Source organism: Pholcus phalangioides, unplaced genomic scaffold (genome assembly GCF_987345545.1).
Source record: "Pholcus phalangioides strain wild (caught in Gottingen) unplaced genomic scaffold, Ppha-v1.0 ptg000015l_1, whole genome shotgun sequence".
Taxonomy (NCBI): domain Eukaryota; kingdom Metazoa; phylum Arthropoda; class Arachnida; order Araneae; family Pholcidae; genus Pholcus; species Pholcus phalangioides.
The window spans coordinates 87,348,571-87,374,707 of record NW_028301608.1 but is presented as its reverse complement, the minus strand read 5'-3'; the positions used below and the strand labels follow the sequence as shown (position 1 = coordinate 87,374,707).

At 37.3% G+C, this 26,137-nt stretch overlaps 1 protein-coding gene across 1 annotated transcript; it reads right to left on the bottom strand.

Annotated features, from left to right (window-relative positions):
- Positions 1-6,383: 6,383 nt before the first annotated feature.
- Positions 6,384-25,830, bottom strand: LOC149076958 (uncharacterized). Its single transcript, XM_089244688.1, has 3 exons — positions 25,664-25,830; positions 20,614-22,641; positions 6,384-8,918 (listed from the first exon to the last, which is right to left on the bottom strand). Exons 1-3 carry the CDS (start codon positions 25,673-25,675, stop codon positions 8,703-8,705), a joined length of 2,256 nt encoding a protein of 751 aa, XP_089100814.1. The 5' UTR covers positions 25,676-25,830; the 3' UTR covers positions 6,384-8,702.
- Between the last annotated feature and the right edge of the window lie 307 nt (positions 25,831-26,137).

Here is a 26,137-nt window from a genome sequence, read left to right as displayed (position 1 = left end):
AAAATGTTCAGTTTATCACTCTTTTAAGTTCTAAATTGTTTTATATTGTGAGCCATGAATTCGATTGCAGATTGTGTAAGTACGTATATCGGTAGGAGTTCGTCGTACTTGCACCATGTTGGGCATCAACTACGGAACCTGAAACTGAGGGTGCTTGCCCCCCCCCCCCAGAAAAAACTTTCAAGTGGACTTAAAAGTAATATGCTGACAAATGCATTGCCAGCTAAGACTTATAAAAAATCTAGACTTAAGAAAAAGGACTCGATGTGTCTAAGCCAGTGACTCCCAACATGGGGCCCACGCCCCACACTCTGGCTCTTTGATTCTTTTAGGGGGGCAATTTGAGTCTTTCCTTGATGAGTGTAACCTTCCGAACTCCACTTTTTATCAGTTCAAATTTTTAGTTTTTTAACAATTTCTCGATGACTTCTTTCTTTTGTTTTTCCTCTTTCAGTGAAAGGAGTTTGACTAAGGGTTCTTAATGTCTTGTGTTTTCCACGGAAACTTTGTGCCAGTAGGACCAAGTCCGCAGATCAGGACCGTCTTAAGAGCATCATTGGCCCCCAGGCCAAGTGATCTTTCTGAGGCCGTATCTGGCAAATTCTCAAAAATTTCAACAGGTTCTCATTTTTGTTAGGGCCGTTCCCGGGTGGGCTCATGCTTTAAGAAGGCACTGCCACGGACCCCCTGTGCAAATAAAATTAAGAAAAATGAAAGCTATGAACTCCTCTAAAAAATAATATTTCTGTGTACAGCGATAGTAATGTAAAAACAATGACTTAATTGTTTTCTCATCCAAGCTCACTGACTTCCCCCCCCCCCACACCCGTAGTCTCTCCAAGTAACCCTGATTGAGAGAGAGAGATAGAACCGTTACTTTATTGACTAAGTAAAAGTAGGCAGAAATTTGAACGGAGCAAAGACCCCTGGTTTTAGAATTTACGGAGGCAAAGCAAAAACCAATGGTTCTTGCATTTGAAAAAAAAAAAAAAAAAAAAACAATCCTTGATATGATACTATTAAAGGGGGGGATGGTAGTACGTACCCCCTGAAAAATTACTGGAGGGCATCTTGATTTCAGATATGCTTTGGTGGGGTATGGTTTAAAAAAGGTTGGGAAACACTGGTCTAAGCTGTCTTCAGAGCGCAAACTTATTTACTTTATATTATTTTTGTTCCCTGTAGAGTCAATAGACGGCGCCGATAAAATACGGGACATGAGGTGGTCACACTGCTCATACTATTAGTGGTCCATCGAATTATTTCAGACATTTAAGGTAGTATCTGACCACGGTGAAAACGGCATTTTGGAAGAAAATATCGATTTTTATTTATTATTATTATATTACTTTTTATGAAAGCCCTATTCTTTGCAATTCCAAAACAGTTCTTGTTTTGTTTATCTGACACTTAGAACCGAAGTTACGTCCACTTTAGTGTTGCGTTTGTACATACAAGTAATCCGTGAAGGAAAACTTTAAATGTGTTTTACGGTGAATGATATTTTTTTTTTGACATTTTACTTGAGTTCATGACATCATTTCTAAAAATATATTCATTGTATCATTACGAAATTTTAATATATATTGTTGAGGTTATGAACCAATATCTAAGGTCTATCACATATACTTTTTAAATTACAGTGTCTTATAGACGAAATGTGGGATGAAATTTAAAAAAATCCACACGTACATTAACGTATTTGGGTGTAACTTATGAGCATATCATGCGATTCTTTAAAATTTGGTTCATAACCTGCATCACTAGGTAAATGTACTGTGAAATTTTTGAATTTCATTGACAAAATTTTGAGCAGTCGAGTTTCGAATATCACATGAATTTTGACATAAAAATGACTTTTTATAGAAAAAGACAAAAATTTGTTATTGTTTCCATCATTTCCAGATACTTTCTATCAAAAAATGCTGTTAAAGTTCATTCCAAAGCCATTTTATAGAAAAGTGCTCTCGAACGTATTCCGATACCTTAACAACCGGTCTTTGGGTGCAGAGAGGTTGAGAAACGCTGGTCTAGAGAGTTTCCAGAACATTCTTAAACTTCAATACAAAATCTCAAAAAATCAAGGAAAACGCGAGCGTAATTTTTGAGCGTAAAGGAAGTGAATGCTAGAAACTGGTACGCACAGACCACACAGAAATGCAATTACAAACAGTATTTGGTTGTTGTTGTTGCTATATACGTGTATATCCCACGCTTGAAGGAAAACGCCGTATCTTGATCAATGGCAAGACACCGCATTTCTCGAGAAAACGCTTAAATAACGATAATAATAATAATAACAACGTGAGTCAGTATGCATGTGCGAGTTATTTTGCATGGATTTAGAACTCGAATCGCCACACCCAAGTTATCAGAAACAGAATGAAACGAGAGAGAAAAAGCCAACTTGGGTTATAATAACGATAATTCACGGGTTCACTGTGTTCTGAAGGTGTTTTTTTTTTTTCTATTCCGAACGATAAGACTGGTTTTGGTTCACGCATTTCTACTAATAACTTCACGACTAGTCGCTACAGGAACGTTTTTATTGTTATCACTCTCCGATTACTGCCGTTAATTGTTATTATTAACTACAAATATTTTAATAAAAAAGAAAAAAACTGAAATACTTAGGAAGAGCAAGATAAAGGGTAGACGACACATTTTAGAAATTAATAATGCAAATCAACCAATTGGCATATAAAAGTGCACAGTTTGCACTAAAATACTTAACATGGCCTAGAGTTTCTGGTTTGTTTTTTTTCTTGATTAATTAAAAATAGTTCAAATCTCACTCACAGGTGGTGCTGCAAAACGAAAAACTCGATACCATACATAAAAGGCAATACAAACAGTGCATAATCGATGTTTATGGCAAAAAACTTGTGTTACATAAAACCTATATTTCAACAGCATCAGCACCCGTTTAGATGTAGTCTGACCTAAAAAGGGAACTCATATTGAAATATTGTAGTTTTATGCAAATTGTCATAAACATTAATTATACAATGTTTGTGTAAGGCATTTTATGCGTTGTCGAGTATTATCGTTTTGCAGAGCTACCTGTGAGCGAAATTTGAACTTTTTAATTTATCAAAACGGAAAACCAAGATCTCTAGGCCATGATAAGTATTTTAGTGCAAACTGTGCAATTTTTTTCTGTCAATTGGTTGATTTTTTGTTATTAATTTTTAAAATGTGTGTGTCCAGGTCTTCTCATCTATAGGCTATACATTTTTCTTTTATGAGATTAATTTTCTCTTCCTCTATCGGGCAGTTGTTGAACTTTCAGCTTTAAATTTGAAAATACGTTTGTGACAAACCACACAATGTTCCCCATTCCAATTTTTTTTTAATGAATATACAGGGTGTCCTGTAAGTGCTGATGCGACCTTTATCTCATCAACCTTCCGTCGTAGAGGTATGATTCCAATTTAAAATATGATCAATAGGTGTTCAAAAATTACCCTGTACCAGATTTGAAAGTGAAAAAATACAGTGTGTTGCAAAATAAAAAATCCGCGCTTTTATACGGTCCCTTTGTCTTCTAACTTCCAATTAGGAAGTTGTTGTCCTGTATCTCCTGATGTCAACAAAAAAAATCTATGTTTCTGAGTGCAATGTTCGCTTAGATATTTGAATTCAAAAATTTGAGAAAAGTTATGAAAGAACAACAAAAACTAACGGACACAACGCTCCTTTCCATCATTTATGCCGTCCTTTCCCAACTTTTCTTCGATTTTTGCATTCGATTATATCAGCGAATATTGCACTGAATATTTTTCGTTGGTCTCAGGACATACAGGGCAACAACTTTCTAATAGATGTTAGAAGACAAGGGGACCATGAAAAAATTAGATTTTTTTTTTTATTATTTTGAGACACGCTGTATAGAGTGGTTTTTGAATGTATTCTGAGCATTTTTTAAATTGAAATCTACAACCATCCCTACGAAAGATGGGTGATGAGATAAAGGCCGCATTAGCACTTACGGGACACTCTGTATAAAACTTTCACGAGTTTTTTGGTGTACCTTGTACGTGCACAACGGATCCCACTTACAAGGTTCTCGATGTTAAAGCCTCAGAAAGCTGCTTAAGATGTTTGAAGTGATAGAGCATAAAAAAACAACCGTATATACTCATGCATTAGGCGAGTTTTTTGGTTGAAAATTTTGTTCTTCAATTCATGGGGGAGGTCGGATTATACAGGGGTGAGATTTTGAGTAGAAAATATAGCTACGCGGCCCCCGCACGGCTAGTTTGAAGATCCGTGACGTCATTGAACTCTACTTCAGATGGCGTCTCTAATCCACAGGAGAGTAACTTTTGTAGCTATAGATGCGTTACTAGAGCCCGGATTATATGCGAATGCATATATGCATATGCATTTGCATATTTTGGCCTTTTTTAGCATTAATGCATTTAAATGCATAAAATCAAAGAATTTTCAGTATAAGTGAAAATACATTTTTGAATTTTTATTTGAGCTCAGTCAATTTTTTTTTTAAATTTTTCAAATAAATATTATTCATAATATTTTCATAACATCGACTTTTTTCTCTCGCAGGTGAAATTTAGTGAATTAATACATATATTTATAAAGTATTTTACGAATATTAACCGTTTTATTGTAAGGCTATCTCCAGAGATATGTCAAAGTGTTACGTTTTTTTAGAAATAGTGTCGAAATTCTTTTGTTACTGGTATTTTCGTTATTGAGCAATTAAAAACAAACTTAAAAGTAAAAAATGCCTGAATAAAAAATATGTAGATGTTATTTGCATATGCGGTATATGTATGTATATATATGAGGGGATATTTTTTTGTAAAAATGAAATACATATACACGAAAAAAAAAGATGCATTTTTTAAAAACACATCATTTTTTGTGGATGGTGGATTTTATTAATGCATATTTTCTTATTTTTTGCACATATATCGGAATTTCCGACTTTTTCAAGATTTCTAGTGCATTTTCTGGGGTGTTTAATACATATTTTGGAATTTTCAGTGCATATTTAGCATTTTAAGCGCACATTTTGGTATTTTAAGCTTGCTTATTTTTGCATTATTAAGTGCATATTTTTGCATTATTAAGTGCATATTTTTGCATTTTTAAGTGCATATTTTTGCATTATTAAGTGCATATGTTTGCATTTCTAAGTGCATATTTTTGCATTTTTAAGTGCATATTTGCATATTTTTAGAGCATATTTTACCACTTTTTTAGTGCATATAGTCCGGGCTCTATGCGTTACCAATCAGTGGAGTGATTTGATGCAACTATGTTCAAACCCCATAGAAATGATTATGTTATAGGCATCACGTTTTCAATTTATTGCGGTTTTGGTGGTTCTGAGTGGGGGGGGGGGGGGATCGGTTCATACATGAGTATATATGGTACATATTTGTACACCTTTCAATCCAGTGCTCCAGTGCAATTCCGCAAGAGAGACACGAGTTTCGTTTGGTTAGACAGAAGTCCAGGTTGTTCTGTCGTATTGAAGGTCTTCACAAAACGGTCGACACATATGGAATAACTTACCAAAAGGGTCGTTACAACAGTATCGTGGGCTCTTAAATCACAACTGGATTTTCACAACATTTGAGATATGTGTCGTATTCCTTTTTCGAAGATATTCGTTTGTTTTGTTTGCTTTCATTTCTTTATAGTGCAGTGAGTATACACGGTGTCCCATAAATCCGTAAATAGTTTAAAAATACATAAAAATTTAAGGAAATGGTATATTTGAAAGTGGTGTCATCAAAGATGTTATTCTCATGAGGGGGGGGGATTTTTTTGGGACGGAGAAATAGAAATTAGTTCAAATTTTTTTCGATAGAGGACGCTGCATGCAAGTCCGGCCGGAGTGATTTTACCCAAACCCTTTTACATCTTTTTTGTGTCTGAAACGTTCGTAAAGCTTCAGCCGGCGATAAGTGGCTAAGGCAAAACAACTTCACCAATAGTGCTTCACCCACTAATGTCAACATCACAATGAAAAACGCATGGATACTCCAGCATCGGGAAAATTCAAAAATGAGCTGTGAATCCTGCACCTTCCATTTTGCAAGAGTCTGATCTGTATATTTCCAGTGATTTGCCTTTGTGTAGCAATTTTTGACATTTTTGCTTTCTATCGACAAAAATTTGAAATTTTTTTTTCTGTACCAAAAAAAATTTCTGCATTCAAATTTACCAATTTCTTTAATTTTTATGAATTTAAAACTTTAAATTTTTTAATGGAATTTTTTTTTTAAATTATTCACAAATTTATGGGACAAACACCCTTTATATAAATTCCCGTCTATATCGCTGATAACTCAAACCGAGAACAAAATGCTTCACACAATCGTTTTCAAGCTCGTTTTTATTATTTATATAAAAGGATAATTATTTAAAATAATATAGTTACACAACAACAACGACGTCGACACAAATACTTTTTTCCTGTAAATTTTATCTACACGCATTTATAACGAACGAGCATACAATAAACAAATATATTTTCGTATGACATAAATGAGAACAGGAAAAAAACGATAAAACTAAAGACATATTTTGCATTATTCAAAGCTTTTAATGACCCGTTAACACAAAAGCTTTTTCTGTCTTGAAAATATAATCCGCTCTAAACAAACGAGAGTTTTTCTTTTATGGCCGTTTAAGTAAGTAAATGAGGTGTTACGGCACAGATTTGCATGAATATAGCATTAATTTACATTATAATCCGTGTCGATATTCTGAATAAACTTAACTTACTGATTTTTGTCAGTTAGTCCCATAAAAATTAGTCACTGTTTATTGATTATTAAACTATAGGTGAGATTCTCTTGACATTGTTAACGAATATCGATATCCAATATGCATATTATACTGATAATTACCATTTGAATTTAATTCTTTAATGCGGATTATAAGAGCACTGCATATTATCTGTAGCTTTTTTTCGTAAAAGGCTGGAATATAAATATATCATTTAAAAATTATAATTTGTAAATAATAATTTTTTTAAGATTTATACCTTAAGACAGGGGTCTTTACCGTTTTAGATACTGCGAGCTTCCCGTGCGAGCTTTCCCTTTTATTGAAACTTCCCGTGCGGTCCACCATAATGTTGTATTTAAAATTGTAAGATCTTATTCAGAATCGTAAGACAGCGGTGTGTACGTGGACGTGCCAACGGACCCTAAGCTGTGAAAATGGGTCCAATTATTGAAGACTTCTTTATTCTGAAACCGTTTCTTTCGTTAAACATGAATTTTTGTTAATTCTGAAATCATTTCTTTCACTAATTCTGGGATATTTTCTTTCAATTTTAATTTCTTTCTGAAATTATTTCCCATAATTCTGAAATAATTTTTTTCAGTAATTCAGAAAATATTTTTTTAGTTATGAATTTTCATAAATTTTAAGTAATTTCTCTTCACCGATTCTGAATTCATTTCATTTAATAATTCACAAGTAGAAATCCGCTAAAACTCACAATCACGAGGAAAATTGTCGTTATAACGGACTCCTCGTTATAAGCGAGAATTTCAGTTTTTTTACTCTGTCAGGTTATAAATTGTTGAAAATTCGCAACTTTATCTTCATTGAGACGTCGTTCAGATCGTTTCGTTTCAATGAATAGAACTTTTTTGGCTCTCACAGCAGTTTATTTTTCTTAGACATCTTCGCTTAGAATTTCGTTTTATCAAAGCGATTTAGTAGTCAACCAACCGAACAATTGTCAATGAACATATCACTGCTCACTTCCATGGCCACATTTCCAACAGACAAATATCGAATACAACCACCACACCCCCAAGGGTACACAACCTCCGGTCCACGAAAGATGCTCCGGTAAAAACGTACCAGTAGTAGAAAGCTGACAGTATTTCCTTCATAGAAATACGGGAAATCGGTATTTCATATGGCGCATCGCCAATTACTTCCAAAAATTTATCTCCAAAAAAAAAAATTACCCTAAAGGTAAGTGAATAGTTGGTATAGTAAATATACGATAAGAAAATTTCCAATTACAAGAAGAAAAAATTGTCCAAGGGAAGTAAACTGCTAATTATAGACAAAAATATTGTCAAATTTGAGTGAAGTTGCCAACTTTCATTAAAATTGCTGAAAAATCCTAATAATTATGATCATATAATTTATAATCTAGATCTTTGATTTCATTAAAAAAGAAAAATTGACGTTTTTGCGAGAAAATTTTGGACGTTATAGCGAATGCTTTTCAGTTTCAACTCTATTTTAGCGCATATTTTTTGTATCTTTAATATTATCTATTTGATAAATAAACACTTAAACATCACTCGTTATAGTGAGATTCTCGTTATAAGCCATATTCGTTATAACGGATTCTCACTGTATGTTCAGTTACTCTGAAATTGTTTCGAATAATTTTATGAAATATTTGTATATATTATTTAAATATATATTATATTACATATATTTTATAAATATTTGATTTTGATGTTTTTTGACTCCGCAAATATGTATGCCGAGTTTCCCCCTAACGAAATGTATGAAATCAGGGGGCTCTAAAAAGTGTTTGAGCCTCGGGCCCCCAAACTTCTTAAAACTACAAGAACCGTGTGCGTTCGAAGATGTTGGTACAATTCTTGTGTCACTTGCATCACACATGCGCACTAGAAAAATTGTTATAATAAAGAGACTAATCTACTAAATATCTTTTTTTTTTAGTACCCAGCATGCGAACCGTGGCTACCCATAGTCCTAAAACCGTGCTCCGGATGAGATTCGTAGTAGACGACCTGCTGTCTTCCATGGGCGTCGACGTAGCTGTAACGTCCACGGACGAAACCGTCCGCGTCTCGTTCCTCGTACCTGTCCATCGGATTCGATTGATCACCGGTGCTGTAGCCGAACTTGTACGAGTTATGTCCTTCGGTTCCCTAGAATCAAGAGTCCAAAAAAAAATGGAAGTTCATTAATATCTAGGATTTTAGTTCATACAACAACAAGAAAATCATTAAATTCCGTGGGGTCATACAGAAAGGGGAGGGGGATTAATTAATTTCATTGTACTTTGACATGCGTTTTTCCTGTTCTAATATATACTGGCTACCCCAAAAATTAAGCATGCAATGGTAAAATCAAGATTGAAAAGTAAAGCTTTGATTGACATCAAATTGCACGTGAAGATAGCAAATGTGTTAATGCAATAAAGAAAATAAGAATTGCGTACAAAGATGAAAACACAATATAGTGAAACCTGTCTACAACGATACTGTAGGACCTAGAAAAAATATCGCTACACACAGATTATCGTTGTAAACAGTTTGAGTGTTTGCGATATTTCCTATTAAATAGGAATTTCGCCGGGACCAAATAAGATATCGTCTTCTCTACAGGTCTATCGTTATAGACAGTATCGTTATACACAGGTTTCACTGTATTTAATTTTAGTAAATTATATGATGCTCGCAGTTGTCATTTGTCAGCTATTAGCGGAATGTTGTCGCCGTTCATCGCACGGAGCCATTCAGCATATAAAGTGTATCCGCTCCAAGGGGGGTGGGGAGATATTCTATCTGCTCTCATAGCTTAGTGGTAGAGAACAAGTCCAGCATACGAGAGACCGGGTTTTGGGTCCCCGTGAGAGCAGAGATGAATTTTCTTTCCTCTTAAACATCAATATCTTCATGCAGCCAATTTTCCGTACAGATTTATTAACAAAGGAGAGGAGGGGACGTCTCTCTCTACGTATATGATGACGTCATATTTGAGTTAATAAACAAACAGATGTTTTAGGCCAAAAAAAACCTAAAAAAACCATTCATTAAAAAGGTATATGACCACCCAGTACTTAAAATGTGAAGACACGAACTTCAAAGTGATGGTCCATGCTTTCAATGAGGTGATCAACAATTACAGATGCGATACTAGCAATGGCCATTCCTTCATTAGGGCATTTTTGAACTCTGTGAGACTGGCTAGAGGAGGTAAACGTGCAGAGAGACAGCACGCTCGAAGGCATCCCAAAGATTTTCGATGGGATTAAGTACGGGACAATTCACTCCAGCCACTCATATGAAAAATGCCCTCACTCTCCTGGTATTCGTCGAAGATGTGGGCTCGATAGGGATGGGCAACATCATCTATATGAAGTGAAGGAAAAGCAGAACCAACTGCTGCAGCGAAGGTCTCACAGGTGGGTTCTTCATCCTGATATCGCACAGACGTCACGGAACCATCTTTAAAGATGTGCGCTTGATGCGCTATCCCATTGAAATTCCAACCCACACCGTGATGCTGTCACCTCTGATTGTGTGATGTTCGATGATGTTCTTGGCCTGATTGCGAGTCGCGTTTCCTTCAGACCCTCGATTAAGAACCACTGTTTTTGACTAAGTAGACAGAAATGGGAAGGACGGGGGGCAAAGACCCTTGGTTTTGAAGTTTAGGGAGGCAAAGCAAAAAATTGTGGTTCTTATATTCGAAGAAATATATATATTTAAGGAACTTATGAAGTTTTATCGAAGGAGGGTGGTACCCCCTGACAAAAGTACGGGAGGACATCAGGATTTCAAAGATGCTTCGGTGGGGCATGGCCTAAAAAAGGTTGGGAACCACTGATCGAGATAAGTATTTCTTTAACCTTTTCAACCTCTCTGAGTGAAAATATTCCTGAAATCTCTAATTGATAGAAAGTGTATATAAAGGCCGAAGTTCGACAAGAAGACTACCTTAAGGAAATTTCTGAGAACAGATAGTGCTGATTTAGAAAGTGTTTTTTAATTAGAAATCTCGGATCACGAAAGCAAAACCCCCCCCATAATTTCTTAAAAACCACAAAAAGACAGGATAATTCAGTAATTAGTACTGGTAAAAATCTATTTACCGTTGAAACAATCAGAGCGGTGAGGATGAGGGCGAGAGAAATTATCAGATCGGCTTCTTGTATTTTTTTTCTTTCGAATTTTGATCGTATAATGTCCAAGAAAGGCTTTATTCTGTACGCTTCGTGGTCAGGGTCAACGTACAACACACACACACACGACGTACAAATCTGTGGACGCATCAGTGCATTCGGTGCCCTAAGGCGTTCCATCGGAACACATGCATATTCAAAAAGCTATCAGCACCCCTTCGTCTGAGTGTCAAACGAAACGCTTCATGTAAAAATAACAACAATTTTTCCTTACTCGAGATATTCGCTGAGGGAAAAATATAATAATAAAAACACACCTATAAAAACAGTTTTGAACGGAAAATTAGTTAAACTTTTGACTCGTAAAATCTATTTGACCGTGGAATGGATGGATTGGGCTTCAATTCTAATGTCGGTGTTACCCGTTTAGGTTTAAATGCTTCATTGGCGTTCCTCCTTTTTCCCCTCCGTTGCAATTGTTGTGTCTTTTATATCATCCAGGATTACAAGATGAAATGATTTGTTCGATTTAGGTACGAGATATTGTCGTGGAAGATAAGGTTCAGGATGTTATGAATATAATTATGTGAGTATATATATTAAGGTTAGTCGTGTAAAGAATAATAACTGTTTCAGATAAGATCAGAGCCGCCCTTAGGGGATGTGCGAAAAATACAGTTGTACCAGGCCCCGCTTTTTGGGGTGGGGGGCCTCGCATTTACGGTAACAATAATTTATTTTCAGAAATTTTGAATTTTCATGAATTCCGTAAATCTGCATTTTCACCAAGAACAAAAAAAAAATAATTCTGGAATTATTTCTTTCATAAATTCTGAATTGTATGTAAAATTTCTGGAATTGTATTTTTGCATTTTTAAATAAATTCAAAATTTTCATCAATTCTGGAATTCTGACCTTTCATCATTTTTGGCATTTTTAATTCTCAAATTCTTACAATTCCGCAATTCTGAAATTATTTCTTGCATTTTTTCTGAATGTTGATCATTTTTGATTCCCTTCTGGCACAGAAGGAAAACATCGGGGCAAAGGCACAGGTGGAGATAGGCTTCAAAAGCCTGGGGGGGGGGGGAGGCAGGATGATGCTCATGTGTTAATTCATATATACATTATAGCTCAGTCGGCGCTGGGGGTGGCAATGCCCCCATGCCCCCCCCCGTATCTCCACCCATAGCTAAAAGGCCCCCACTATTATTTTCGCCCCGCATCTGGTAAGGCCATCCTTAAATAAGGTGTTATCATTCAGTTACATTTGATATCTTCTGGTAGTATCCATGAATTCCACTAAGCTGCTTGAATTGGCCATTCCACTAATAATAAAAGCACTTTGTGATTTATCTCTCTTTTAATCATGGAAGTTTTCACAGTCGATATAATCGATTAACATTTATGATGAAATCGAACATTTTTGTCGTGAACGAGGTGATGCACGTGGACAGTAATTAGACCGGAATCGATTCCTCACTATTACACTTCATGTCTTTTCCCTGAATTTTAGCCAAAACAATTTGAAACGGATGTTGATGCGTTCATCACTTCCGGCTGTAGGGAAATTGGAAATTAAGATTAAGGTTCCATCGATTTTGAGCTTTTTGAAATGTGAGGCTTACCAATCTGACATCTTGGTCTCCGTGGAAGCGTTGACTGTTGTCATTTCCCCTTCGGATGGTACTTTATTTTAGCAGAGTTATTTATTACAAACTGCTTCCATGCTATTCGGCATCAAAATTTTCCAATCCGGGTTTTGAAAAATTATTCCGAATACCGACATTACGTGCCGATGATGTAAGATGGAAAAACGGGGATCAAAATGGTTTATGCGCGTCCACTCTTCTTTAGAGGCAACTACACAAAACCGACTATTAAATTTGACCCCCCCCCCCATAGCCACACTCCAAAAAAAACCGGCTTCGAGCAGCTCGAAATCGCATAGCAAGGCCGGTGTAAAGCAGACTTTAGATTGAAGCAGAGCTACTTGAAAATACTAGGCTGTCTCATCCGCCGTCTGTGAGTGAAATTATTATCACTGTAGTTAATCGCTGTTCCAGATCCTGCTTCTTTAAATTATTTCCGAGACTAAACACCACTCAGAATCATTACTTCGTGGTTCACTCATAGTTTGAAAAACTGATGGCAGGTGGCAGCACACTATAACAAGCATTACATAGAAATAAACTTCACGTTAGGTTTACAACACATAGACGTACATTTTCCAGCATAGCCCAGGTATTTCGACTAATTTCCAGAATATCTTCATTGAGACAGAGCGGTAGACCATGATTTGGCTAGGGGAAGGACAAGCCACTTGGAGCGGCAAACCTGTCCTTTGGTCAAAGTAGAACGATAGATCCGCTCTCCTTTATAGCCACCTTATATCGAACTACTTCCAGTCAGTGTCCTGTTTCGCAATTCCTCTCCCCCCCCCCCCTTCTGTCAGGCGGCTCCATTAATTAAAGAGGAATTAATAAATTTTGTAACGGGTTGAATCTCCACCCCTAACAATTCATTTTAATGAACAATGACAAAACCCCTGTGCGGTGCCCTCTGGAATCCGCCCTGTACATACGGGGTGGCTGAAGCTGCCTTCACGCCCCCCCTTCCCCCCTCCCCACTAGAATATTTTCTTTCGTGTTGGTGCCTGAGTTTGTCGATACCGCACGTATAAGAAACCCCACATTGAGCACATTAGGATGCTTCAGTGAGCACCGCGGTTTGTGACGAACAACCGATTAAAAAAGCCCGCTTCCATCAAAAGGACATGGTAAGGGCCGTTCTAAGGGAAAGACCGACGGGCCTCGAGTTGTTGAGGGGCCGCTAGATTATTGAACATTTTTATTTATTGCGAAACTATTTTTCATCATATACGAATTAACGAAGGTTTTTAACAACTGGCTGTTGCGAAGATGCATTGTTTTGGAAAGAGAATTCAACTGCCTTTACGGGGAATCGAACCCACAGAAAGTGAAAGGACGTAGGTTCGATTCCCCGCAAAGGCAGTTGAATTCTCTTTCCAAAATAATTCATCATCGCAACATCCAGTTGTTAAAAACCTTCGTATGGTAGCGGAGAGTGACGTCATCCTTGCATATACGAATTTTCATTAACTCTGAAATTATCTCTTCAAATAGTTCTCAAAATATTTTTGATCAATTATAATTTCTTCTTCTAATTCTGAAATTATTTTTTTCATTAATTATAAATTCTCAATTAAAATTGAGAAATTATTTATTTTTACTAATTCTCTCTGACTAAGGGCGGTCTTCAGGTACGTGCTAATTGAAAATCACTTCTCTAGAGTTCCTTAATCTTTTTTGTTCTATTGCCCCCCACCCTTCCGAATTCTTTTTTTTCATCTGCCCAGCCCTCAACTTGAGCCAACCCATAGTATCCAATACTATAGCCGTTGTTTCCATCGCCCACCTCCGATACCATTCCATCGCCCACTAGGAGAGACGATATTGCCCATTTTGAGAAAATAGGCAAAGTCATAAATTTTTGAGCAGCTTCATAATTTAATTGATCTGGGCTAAAATCGAATAAAATATTTCGTGGTTTTCAATTTCTTATGAATTTTCATATAGCAATACAGGATAACAACTGTTAAACCAAATAATATTTATATGAATGATTTTTTTTTTTTCGGAAATTTTAGGTTTGAGGTCGCGGACCATATCAGATGACTCTCAGGGCCATATTTGGCCCGCGTATCATTAGTTGAGCATGTTTACTGTAGAGAGGGTTGGCCAACTTCTCTCTGTTCGAGGGCCAACATAACAGTCAGCTGCAGCGTCGCGACCCTGGGGTCAACACTCCGGGCGTATAAGCCGCACCAGTAAAATGACCCGGAAAACTTGCAGATTTGTCTCCACCATTAGTAACATAGTGGAAACACGGACAATATAGACATTAAACTTTTGCCTTGGGCTTTATATTACTCCACTTCATAAACCGATACATATTCATTGCTTATCTGGTTGTTCCCAAAAAAATGTAATGTGCCCGAGTGGCGCAGTGGTAAGATTTTTTTTCAAAAATTTTCAGCAATTTTTTTCTCATTACCCTTGATTTGGCATCCCTCTTATAACGGCAACCCATGCAGCCGAATGGGTCGAAGGTTTAGGCTCTAGAGGAATTGATTTGTGAACCTGTATCCAGTCTCGTGCAACGTAGACCAACCAACCCGCCATGTTGAAATTTAGAAAAAAAATGCGTGTTCGGGAGTGCAACTCTCTTGGTCATGGCACAATATGAACTCGACTATCAAATATGACCATATACAGTGCACCGCAAAAGTTTAGACTCAAATTGGGATCACGCAGTATCCCAAAACTATTGATTGCATAATCACAAATTAATTATCCCTTATTAGGATGAACATGTACTTTATTTTCAAAGTGATAAAATTAGACTACACACTTTATAGACAACGCAATAACAAAATAAACAAAAAAAAAAAAAAAGCATAAATACACAATCGACGCAAAAGTTTGCGCAAAGTCATTTTCAGCAAACCAAATATTATTAAAAATCTAGTTTGATGTCCCTTCTCCTTAATACATTAGTTTATGCAGGTTTCCACCGAAGGAATTAAGTTTTGCGTTATCTTCGGCTCAAAATTATGTCAATAACTCTCAAAGAAAGCTCTTAGATCTTCTACAGACGAATACTATCGATTATTTTCATAAACTTTCCGACAAAATGCCTCAAGGATTCTCGATAGGTTTGAGATTTGCCGCATGCTTTCAAGTCCAAAACTTCAATATTTTGCGCATTAAACTAGGTTTCTGCACGGCCTGCTGTATGACTACGACTTGCCTGCATTATCTTGCTGAAACTCCCTCTGAAGACCAGCTAGAAATTGACCAGATAATAATAGATCATGCTCTTGTGTCTCTATGTAATACAAAGATATTATACATAATTTGCTCTAATACAAAGCATTTTGGTGACCTATAAGGGAGGCTATTGATACCTGCCCATTGCAGCATAATGTAGCTGAAACCATCAGTGAACCACCACCTTAGCTATGACTTCTTCTCAACCGTACATGCATCTCATTCACATTCCTCTACGGAATTTCTAATGAATTGGTTCATGCCGGAATATGCATGTACGTGTTCTGAACCTAACTTATAGTTTGTTTCTGTGTAATGCTTGTTACGTCTAGTGCTGCCATCAATTTTTTTAACCACGAGCGAAGTGCAATAACTTGCCTATGACTACAGTTAATCCGTGGTTCCCTGCGCGAATCGTGCAAATATTACCCTCATCTATATGGCCCATCTACGTTCCACTTCTTCTCATCGCTGAAAATAAAATGAATCTGAATACTTTCTGGGTCAATGGCAAACACTTACGAGCCCACTGTAATCTTTGTGTTTTGTGCTCAAGATGAAACCTGAGTGCAAAAGCTAGTTTTTCATAAAATCGAAATACTATATTTTTCGAAATGCTACCGTACCTGTTTCTCGTATAGCCTACGTGTACGCACCGTAAAAATATTTAATTTTCAGGAATAACCAGATTTGTTTGCATTCCGGAGAACCATCTCGAACCAACACGGGCAGGGGGGGTGTGCAGTTGCCTCCTCTAGTTCCTATTCTGGTTCCACGTGAATCATAACGTTTGAAACCCCTGCTCCAGCGAACACATGTGGGTCGACGCACCACTTTATACGCGAAATTTCTACTCTTTCTATCGAAATATCAAGAAATTTATTTTTTCAGTGCATTCTGGCTCGATTACTTATGTTTCCTTATCATTGAAAAAAACAAAAAAAACAAGAGATGGCCTATAAATTTCTTTCTGAAAATTTCACTCCAATTAAAATGTGCACCGAACCGACAAACCAATTAAGAAATCCAATTTCGCTTCTCTAAAAAATTTTCTTAATTATTTCCTTAATGCTATTCTTCTGCTTCTGTTTATTATTTCCTTGAGGCCTGGTCTTATACGTTCGAGGAAGTAAATAAGATTTTTCTGGAGTTACTTATTAAACTCGAATTTCGAATTTGAATTTATAAAAGTCCACGTTCCCTCGGTATTTACGGTGACTTTACGACCCGTATTTTGGAGGGAGATTCCAACCATTTCGACTTTTTTGTAAGAATGTGCTGCATCTTCAGCGAAGCTTACCTAACCCTAAAATCAGAGGTCTTCAACCTTTTTGCAGTCGCGAGCACAGCCGGTACGCATCATCAAAAGAAGAGCACCCTTGCTGCAAGTTTGGCATACGAATGAATGAAATCGGGATGATTTCAATCATTGAATGCAATTTGTACAAAGTATTTAATTGTAACGTTGATAAAATGCTTGCGAGCCCGAAATCGGACACGAGCATCGAGCACCCTGGGTACTTCAGGGAGCACCGTGGTGCTCGCGGGCAACGGGTTGAAGATACCTGTCTTACATGCATAGCTTTGCATTTGTGCAAAGGGTTCTTCAAAAGTGGATAACTGCAGCCAGTTCGAAAATAAAAGTTCGGAATCGCCTTTGCATATAAGGTCATATTCCTTTAATTTTATATTAAAGCTTCTCACTGTGCAGGTCTGGGTTCGGGCATGGATGTCTACTATCCCTAACAAATTCCCTGGACAGATCGTAAAGATCTCTTGGGGATATGTGATGATCACATCATTTAAAGAAAAAAATGTACAGCAATTAACAGTGGCCCTCTCTATTTCCTACCAAACTGACAATTGTTTTTTTGAAAAATTCTACCTGTAATTAACTTTTGGTTATTATTTCTCACGTTTAGTAACTTTTTTTTTGGCGAGTATTGGCAATACCCTGTACAAGTGGCCTTAAACGGCAATTAGAAATCACTAAATCCCCCCCCCCTCAAAATGTCATACATTTTTTAATAAAGAAGGCTTTCTTCTGATTTTCAGCAGGTGAAAACTAAGAGGTATAGGGAAAAGTTTTCCATTGAGAAATCAATTTTACAAGCTATGCTTGTGAATACTAAAATAAGAGACATTTATGGAAACGAGATATGTCGTCATTGTGGCTTAAAGGGTTAAGATCCCCTATTTCCCGTATTTTGTAGATTTAATATTGTCAATCGCTACTACCTCCAAGGTTAGTCACAAAGGATTCTTTTTATCAAAGTATCAATCTATAGCAGGGTTCTCAAATTGTACTCCACGTTTCCCTGATGCGCCTTTAACCTTTTTCGAAGAGATTATTTATTAAACATCTCCATCATCTGGTCCGCGAAAAGTGTTCCGGTAGAAAGTATCAATACACACAACATGATAAAAGACTATGCTGACCAAATAGAAATTTGGTCAGCCTAGTATTTCAACGTTTTGTGTGTAAACTACGAAGCCATTATTTTGGCTGTAAAATTTACAGCCAAATATGCCTTTGACAATATTTTGGCTGTAAATTAAAATATTGTCAAAGGAATTAATTTATAGGTCATTTTAAGGAAAAATGAGAATAATCATACTGATCCCTTGGGAATACGTGTGGATCACGTTATAAAAAAAAAAAAAATCTCAGTTCTTGATTTCAAAAATTCAAATAAGCTTCGTTGAAAATAAGGGACGACCAAATTTAGAGGAATGTCCTGTAAAATACGGGTCATATGGTCACTATATATACACAAGTTTCTGGCTCGCTGACTAAAAAGTTTGAGCATCCCCTGATATGAACCTGTAATTTTTCCGTGACATTTTCAATGAAAATTTTCCCGTTTTCACCAGTTTTTTAACGAAGCTTTTATGGAACTTTTGTTCGTTACTGAAATCAAAGCTGAATATTACTTTTCATAGCTTATCAATAAACTTGCATTATTTGCTGATTTTTTTCAACTATACTGTATGTAAATTAAAATATGCATTTCACATATTTGTAATGTGTTCTGAATTTTTTTTCCATGTAAAATACATTTTATTTTTCTATAGTTTGAAATGTCTTAATTTCCCTCATACACACACAATGGAAATTTTTTCAACAATTTCAGTCATAAATAGAAATTTTTCTCCCACGTTGGTAACTTGTTTTGTGAAAATTGGAGATTTCATTTACTTTTCTATATTTGGGACAGGTTTTCTTAACCAGGGATCCCCGGAACCCCTTGGAGGTCTTTGAAAACATTACAGGTGGTGTCAGCTTGAATGAGAAAGCAATTAAATCATTGTTATCATTATGTACTGAATATTATTTTGTACAACGGGTTCGTGACCCTCATTTTATTGGCACATGGGTTCTTGGATTTCTTATTAGCACAACGGTTCCATGGGACGCAAAAAGTCAAGAATCCCTTATTTAGTATCTTTATTCAGATGTGTAACCTGGATTATGTGTTCGAGGGGGTGGCAACATATTGTTTATAAATGGTCGCTGCTTGCCCGTGCGGTCTTGTGGGTATCGCGCTGACATCTCATCGAGAACATCCAAGGTGTAACCCCGTTGACGGATCAGTGGCGGTCTGATGAAGTTGGTTTCCTGCGATTTTCCAATCTGAGTCGGTCTTTCATTTGAAAAAGTCTCTCCGCCGAGACCAAGCAGACCTTCAACACGATACTTACAATAACATGCAAAATTCAGGCATTTGTCATTTTCACTTTGAACTACTGAAGACAGATGGAAGCACTTTAGAGGTTCCGTAGAGGAATATGGAGCCGCGAATGCGAGCCGATCTCCCCGTTAAAAAGTCTCGCCACAGAAAGATAGAGAGAAAAACAGGCCTACACAACGGTACAGATATTCTATCATTACACGTGACTTATAGTTAGAAAAATTGATGGCAGATAGCTGCTCTATAGCAAGCATTACACAGAAACAAACTTCACGTCAGTTTCCAAACACGGATACACACATTCCAACATGTACCAATTCGTTAGAAGTTCCGCAAAGAAATGTGGACGAGGTGCATGAGCGGTTTAGTAGTAGATGGTAGCACCACTGGAATGGTGCTACGAAACACGCATAACTCTGACAACATAATATGTGTTGAGAGTCCACACACACACACACACACACACTCTCTCTCTCTCTCTCTCTCTCTCCCTCCCACTCGAACAAACTGCTGCCCCGTAAATACGGAAGAAGAAACCATTTTTCCATATTATCTTCAAATTGGAGAAAAAGTGATAGCCCCTACTTCCCTTTCCCCTTCACAATCAGGGCCTGTCTCTATTTTCAGTATTTTCTCGATTTGCCTATCGATAACAGAATACAAATATAAAGGCCACAACAGGCAGAATGCCCAACGAGGTAGCTGAAAAAAAAGTGCCAATAAAAAATATGGATGCCAAATGCCTGTATAATCAAAATATGGTAACGTAAAATAAGAGCAATTATGAAGAAAAAACTAATATACACTGAAAGAAAACTAATAAAAACTAATGATTGTGTGGGATGAAATAGAATATACTACCCATAAGAAATTATGGTTGTCCTTATTCTAAGTAGAGGGATAGCGTCTCTCGATTTATCCCAATGTGTTTATCGTATTTCTTTTTAAACGTGTCAATTGCGTTAGAATTCACGACCCTCGAGGGTAAACTACATTCATATACAATTGGAAACAATAGGCACCATAACCTGGAATTGTCCCTTACCAATCGATATCTGATGTATCCTTGTCGAAGCAGTCGATTGACGGCATATTAATAACTCATGTTCCCACCCTATTCATCCCAGAAATAAAAGATGTGATTCAGAAATGAATGCAAAAGTAAGCTTACCTGTTCGTGGAACTGTTCACGCTGTTGTGCGTTGAATTCTCCAGAGAAAGGTGAAATCTTTTCGAAGTCATCGTCATCCTTGAATTCTGGTTGGCGATGATGGTGTTGTTGATGCCCTTTCGTTGTCGTCGAAGTGAAGATTGGAGTTGGCTTCCTCTTTTCGAATTCCTCGAAACTGTTTTCAAGGAATTCATCTCGCTGTTGTTGGTTGGGCGTCGACGTGAAGAACGACGGTGACTTCGTTATGCCGAAATTTCCAAAAACGACATCAGTTCCCGGAAAGGAATCGAGCGGGGACGTCGGTGACGTCCTTCGATCTGCAGTCCTCCTGTAAAAGCTTCCAGACTGGATCTTCGAGTGTTCAGATTCAGGTTTGTCGATGTGGTGGGAGATGTCGGTGATCTTTTTGGCCCTTTTTTTGACAACGTCCCGTCTTTCGATCGGACCGATTACGTCTGGATGTTTTAGGACTGGTTTCGACACGACCGGTGCTGTGTGAAGTTCGTCGTCTATAGAAGGTGTTCTTGTCCTCTTTCTGATTTCGTACGTTTTCTGTCTGTGGATATTCTGGTTGCTTTTGGCGATACGTTCTGGTTTGGACCAGAGGACGGCATCTGGCAGGCTATCTTGTTGGGGTGAGTCGATGTCTAATGATGGATCTGGTTGAACTAATGCTTTCCTACTCAGCTTCTTGCGTTTCACTATGTCTTTACGTTGTTTCTTGGTGTCGACGATCTCTTCGTCGTCCCACTGATCGATCGTTGAATCAAGGGATTCGCGGCTAGTCTTTGGTGCTGGAAAGCTTCGTTGTTGTTGTTGTTGATTGTTCCTTTTCTTTCCCTGGCTACGCACTGCGTCGTAGTTGAATTGGCGCAACAGTGCCACGGCGTCGACAAACTCGTCTTCTCCATCGTCGTCGTCGTATTCATATTCGCTAACTGGATGTCGCTGCCACTTTGGTTTTTGTCTATCTGCTTCAATCGTCTTGACTAGTTCCGGTTGCTTCATTTTGTGGCCGGTACTTGGACGCCACGTTTGGTGATTCGATTGTTCCTTCCAGATTTTCTTCGGTACCTCTAGTACGTCTTCTATTTGCTCAACTTCGAACGTTGAGTCATCCGGCTCTGCTACGTACTCTTCCTCGTGTTGCGACTGCTGGGGTTGTATTTGCGTATGTTCGGTGTCTTTTTCTTGCTCGTCGATGTAATAGTCGGTATGTTCGACGTCTTGATATGATTCTGGTTGTATCGTAGTCATCTCTTGTTTTTGGTCTAGCATAGGGCTCGAATTCCTAAGGACTTTCTTGATGCGTCTCTTTCGTGATGTTTCGGGCTTGGTGTCGTGTTGTTTCACTTCGCGAGGGATGCTTGCCTCAGGTGACTCCATTTCGTCATTGCGTACTCCATCTGTAGGTTGTGAGTGACGCCTCAGGTGAGTAGTTACTCTACTTGTTTGCTCAGGTGACTCCATTTCGTCGTTGGGTACTTCATCTTTAGGTTTTGAGTGACGCCTCAGGTGAGGAGTTACTCTACTCCATTGCTCAGGTAACTCCATTTCGTCGTTGCGTACTCCATCTTTAGGTTTTGAGTGACGCCTCAGGTGAGGAGTTACTCTACTCCTTTGCTCAGGTGACTCCATTTCGTCGTTGAGTACTCCATCTTTAGGTTTTGAGTGACGCCTCAGGTGAGGAGTTACTCTACTCCTTTGCTCAGGTGACTCCATTTCGTCGTTGAGTACTCCATCTTTAGGTTTTGAGTGACTCCTCAGCCTTAGGTGAGGAGTCACTCTACTCCTTTGCTCAGGTGACTCCATTTCGTCATTGAGTACTCCATCTTTAGGTTTTGAGTGACTTATAGTGTAGTGGTACAATGTCCTGGTGCCTTTTGACATCATCATAGTCCTGGGTAGTTTGTCTTCATCGTCTACTTCCCCGTAGTCTTCCGTTGCGTAAGAGTCAGGTTCTATGAAGTCTCTCAAGCGATAAGCGTTCGACAATGTGATTGAACATACCACGAGAAAGGTTAACACCTATAAGTATAGGATGGTTAAAACTATTAGTAATTAATTCAATCGAAATGGTATAGCATGTAGTAATTTAGCAATCAGTCTTCAAGCACAACATCAAGTTTCTCAAAAGGAACCAACGAACAGACCACGACGTTTGATTTGATCGGACGTATTTTTCCACTGAGCAACCGAAAGTTGAGATTTAGTAATCAACCCAAGCGGGTTCCCCCGATCAGCGGATAGTGGTTATACTTATCCTCTGAAGACGGCACCCATTATGTGTCGAAACGTGTTAGGAATTTCGTGGTTTTCCCTTTTATTCGTCTTTTCCGTTGATTCCTTCTGAGATTATATCAGGCAAAGGATTATTTACTCTTTCAATACAAGTTTCACCGTGACATCAACAAATTTTTTCAGAATTACTTGGTGAACATTTTCTTCTCAGATGTGTTCGTAGATTAATGCCACTTTTCTCAAACTGTGGAAAAATAAGTTGAAAAAGTACGAGGAAAATAATTTGAACACTTGAATCGATTACCACAAAATTCCGACCAAAATCCAATCGAGAGCCAACGATACACGTTAGAGAGGAATGTGATGAGTCATTTGACCCTCTCTTGATCCACAAACGATTTCAGTGATACACTGATGCAAATCCAGCTGACAAACAATACAGTGCAACCTCTGGATACCCATGGGATCGAATATTTTGTCCGCTAACGAAGAGTGACCGTTAATGGATAGAAAAAGAAATTCAAGCTCTTTGTTTCGACGTAAATCTTTACTTTTTTTTCACGCTATAAATTCACTATAGAGGGGGGGCCCCCGTGAAAAGTCTGGCCTGAGGGAGCACGAAAGATCCCAGCCTAGAAGCCCTGCTCCAAGTTGTGGAGGCCATCACGGGCCTAACGGGGAGCATCTAGGATGTTCCACTGTCATGAGATATTGCATAATCTCATGGAAATGCCTCAGCGAATAATAGCTTAGTTCTTACTGAAGATGATCCAGAAAGAGCTCCAGTATCAATTTTCTTTTCTTTTTTTTAATAGATAGGATGGGTATGTACGCTCTTGTGGTCACAAATCAAGAACAACTGCATCAGAAAATATTCATGTTCAACAATTCACTCTAACAATGAGTTATTTTTAATTTCAAATATTTCATAAATATTAATTTTACTAGCTATAATACCCGGCACTGTGCCCGGGTTTTCTTCAATTACTGGGAGGATTGAAAAAGTGGCAAACCATCATATAGGTATGAACTATTGTACAGCATTAAAGAAGTGACAAACCATTGTAAAGGCATCTGAAACGCATTGCTAGAGGACCCGGGTAACCAAAGTAGACATTCTGAAAGTCATTGATGAGGCCGAGAAACCATTGTTGCCCGACGGTTTTTTAGCTCAATTTAAGCATTTGACCAGCTCTGACGAACTTTTAAAGTAGCCTACGATTCAATCCCGGTCTTGTTTGATAAATGTGCAAAATTTGGCGACGATCAATCTAAAACTGTAGATTTGTATAAAGGACAAACATACATACTTTCACATTTACATATAAGATTTTCATCGATTTGTGTATGTGTGTATTAAGTATTCAATATGAGCTTTTCCTGGCTCCTTGTATATAATTCCTTCAATTGCATATGTACTTCATATGCTTGAATAAATAAAAATTAAATAAAAGTGTTGACAGCATTGAAAAAGTGACGAGCCATTGTAAATGCATATGACTGTCTCAAACGCATTGCTAGGGAACCACGGTGACCAAAGTAATCAGTCTAAAAGTCATTGTTGAAGCTGAGAAACCTAAAAAGCTCAGAAACCTCGCCAGACAGATTTTTGTCCATTTCGGGCATTTTCCCAGCTCCGACTAACTTTTAAAATAGCCTATCACTCAATCCGGGTCCTGTTTGGTGTATATGCAAAATTTTGCGACGGATAGATCCAAAATTGTAGATTTGTATAGAGAACATACGCACACGCAGGCAGACAAATAGAAAATCAATTTTATACTTATAAAAATTGGTCATAAAATTCTCTTCAAAATTAATTATACAAAAAAAATTCCAATTCAAGTGATGAATTATTGATAAAATAATTTCAGAAAAACGATTAAAAAGAAATAAGCATATTTAATTCAAATATTTTATACTTACATAAAATCTACTTGTACACAGGCTGTCCCAAATTGTTTGCACAACAGATATCTCTGCAACCGTTGACTTTAAAAACATACACTTTCAATTGCAAAATGTTTCAAATGACGTTCATTTATTTGAATGTCTCAAATTTCCCAGGGGGACGTATGCATGAAAAACAATAGAAAAACTAACCTTTTAATTTTAGACCCTGTGTGCTAAAACTTCCAACTTATGAAATGTAAATGCGGCTCTGAGAAATCATTTACAAAAAATTTCATATTTTTAAATGCAGTATTGACGGAGATATTCGGCTTTGAAGTTAACAGCATTTGTTTCCAATGATTGAGAGGGTATGGTTCACAAATTGCAAAACTTAAATTAAATTCAAAGTTATAAGAAAATCCTGTTACTGTCAAAATAATTGTCAAAAAATGCAAAAAAAATTATTTATTGTGAATAAAAAAATGAAATGGTTGAGTTTATTCTATTTCTTTACAATCCCTGAAAATGACAATTTTTGAGCCAATGAGAAAACTTCCCAATGCAGTCATAAATTGCTAAAACATAGTGACTTTATATATTTAATATCTCAATAAATATTGCGTTTAAAAATATGAAATATTTTTTGCAAGTGGCTTTTCGAAGCGGGATCCACATTTCAATAATTGGAACTTTTATCACGCGGGGACTATATAAAAAGTTAATTTCTTTAATTTTTATGTATACGACCCCTCAAAAAAATTTTTGAGATTTTAAGTAACTGCATGTCATTTGAAAATTTTTCTCTAATTAAAAGTATGTTTCTGTAAAAGTCGACGTTTGCAGAGATATTTGCTGTACAAACAATTCGGGACAGCCTGTATAGAATTTAAGAAAAAAAAAAAATTTACACACATACCAATGCTTTCATCCTACTCTCTTGCACCAAAAATACCAATATTGTAACACCGACGATCAGGTATCGACGACTGAACAATGATGTCCTCACAGGATGATGTAAAAGCTTAAAAATGCGAGTTCTTTTCCATTTATAACATTTATGTATGGAGACATGTATATAGGCCAAGTGCGAAAGAGGGAACAAAAATCTCTCCCGAAGGATTCGCTTTCGGTGGTTTCCCTCATTACGTACGAATTGTGTACGGTTGAGCACACATTCGCGATTTCACCACGAACTCCTCACCAAAAAAAGAGAACGATAGCAAATTCTGTTCCAACGAGGAAATTATTAGCAACTAAACTATCCCCACAGAAACAAAAATTACCAGCAAAAAAAGAGGAATGAATTTTTAAACGGGACGGGGCAACTCTTTTTCTCTTTGTTTATTCCAAGATGGCAGTCATGTGGAACCTCATAACTTTCAAGTTTCAT

Bases quoted from the DNA above. Each gene is read 5' to 3' on its own strand.
- LOC149076958 (XM_089244688.1), bottom strand. The intron at 8,919-20,613 runs GTAAGCTTACTT...TCTTGATTCTAG, and splicing joins GTGAACAGTTCCACGAACAG to GGAACCGAAGGACATAACTC.